Source organism: Charadrius vociferus, unplaced genomic scaffold, assembly GCF_000708025.1.
Source record: "Charadrius vociferus isolate BGI_N301 unplaced genomic scaffold, ASM70802v2 scaffold2787, whole genome shotgun sequence".
Classification (NCBI taxonomy): domain Eukaryota; kingdom Metazoa; phylum Chordata; class Aves; order Charadriiformes; family Charadriidae; genus Charadrius; species Charadrius vociferus.
The window spans coordinates 1-1001 of record NW_009649092.1 but is presented as its reverse complement, the minus strand read 5'-3'; the positions used below and the strand labels follow the sequence as shown (position 1 = coordinate 1001).

The 1001-nt window shown below is 64.8% G+C and overlaps 1 protein-coding gene across 1 annotated transcript; it reads right to left on the bottom strand.

The window, feature by feature from the left end:
- Positions 1 to 585: 585 nt before the first annotated feature.
- On the bottom strand, positions 586 to 921 carry LOC104289276 (zinc finger protein 41 homolog; the record flags this gene model as incomplete). Its single annotated transcript, XM_009888196.1, has 1 exon — positions 586 to 921. A coding segment is annotated over one exon (336 nt), but the record flags the coding sequence as incomplete, so codon positions are not given.
- Between the last annotated feature and the right edge of the window lie 80 nt (positions 922 to 1001).

Genomic DNA, 1001 nt, shown 5'->3' with positions numbered 1-1001 from the left:
TTCGTTAGGCCCTAACGAGGTGACCACCACGATGGACCACGGCACGGAGATGCCACCACCCCGTCCCGTCCTGCCAAGTACCCGGAGTGTCCCCATCCATCTCTAAGCAGCACCAGAAGCCACGCGCTGGGTTCAACCGTAGCGTGGTGGACACCGTGCCGTGCCACCGGGCTCCTTCGTTAGGTCCTGACGGGGACGCCGTGATGGTGGACCCCACCGCGGTGGGTCCCATCCCGGTCAGCGCCCCCCCTCCATCTCCAAGCGTCCTACAGGCCACACACCGGGTTCAACCACAGCGCGGTGGACACCGTACCGTGCCACCAGGCTCCTTCGTTAGGCCCTAACGGGTGTACCACGACGGTGGACCCCACCATGGTGAGTCCCATCCTGATGGGCGTCCCCTGTCCATTCCCAAGTGTCCTACAGGCCACACACCAGGTTCAACCACAGCGTGGTGGACATCATGCTGCGCTACCGAGCTCCTTCGTTAGGTCCTAACGAGGACGCCATGATGATGGACCCAACCATGGAGCTGCTGGTGCCCATCCCATCCTGGTGAGCGTCCCCCATCCATCTCCAAGCGTCCTACGGGCCACATGCCGGGTCCCCGTCGGGGTGGACCTTCAGGTGGCGGGTGAACTGGGGCTTGTAGCGGAAGCGCTTGCCGCAGCGCCCGCAGCCGTAGGGCTTCTCGCCGGTGTGGATGCGCTGGTGCTTGACCAGGTTGGAGCTGACGCAGAAGCTCTTGCCGCAGGCGCCGCAGCGGAAAGGTCTCTCACCCGTGTGGGTCCTCTGGTGCTCAATGAGGGTGGAGCTCTGCCCGAAGGCCTTCCCGCACTCCCCGCAGCGGTAGGGCCGCTCGCCCGTGTGGGTGCGTTGGTGGGACGCCAAGTGGGTCTTCTTCTTGAAGCGCTTCCCGCACTGCCCGCAGGAGAAGGGCTTCTCCCCGGTGTGGGTCCTCTCGTGCTTGACCAGGTTGGAGCTGAGGCTGAAGGTCTTCC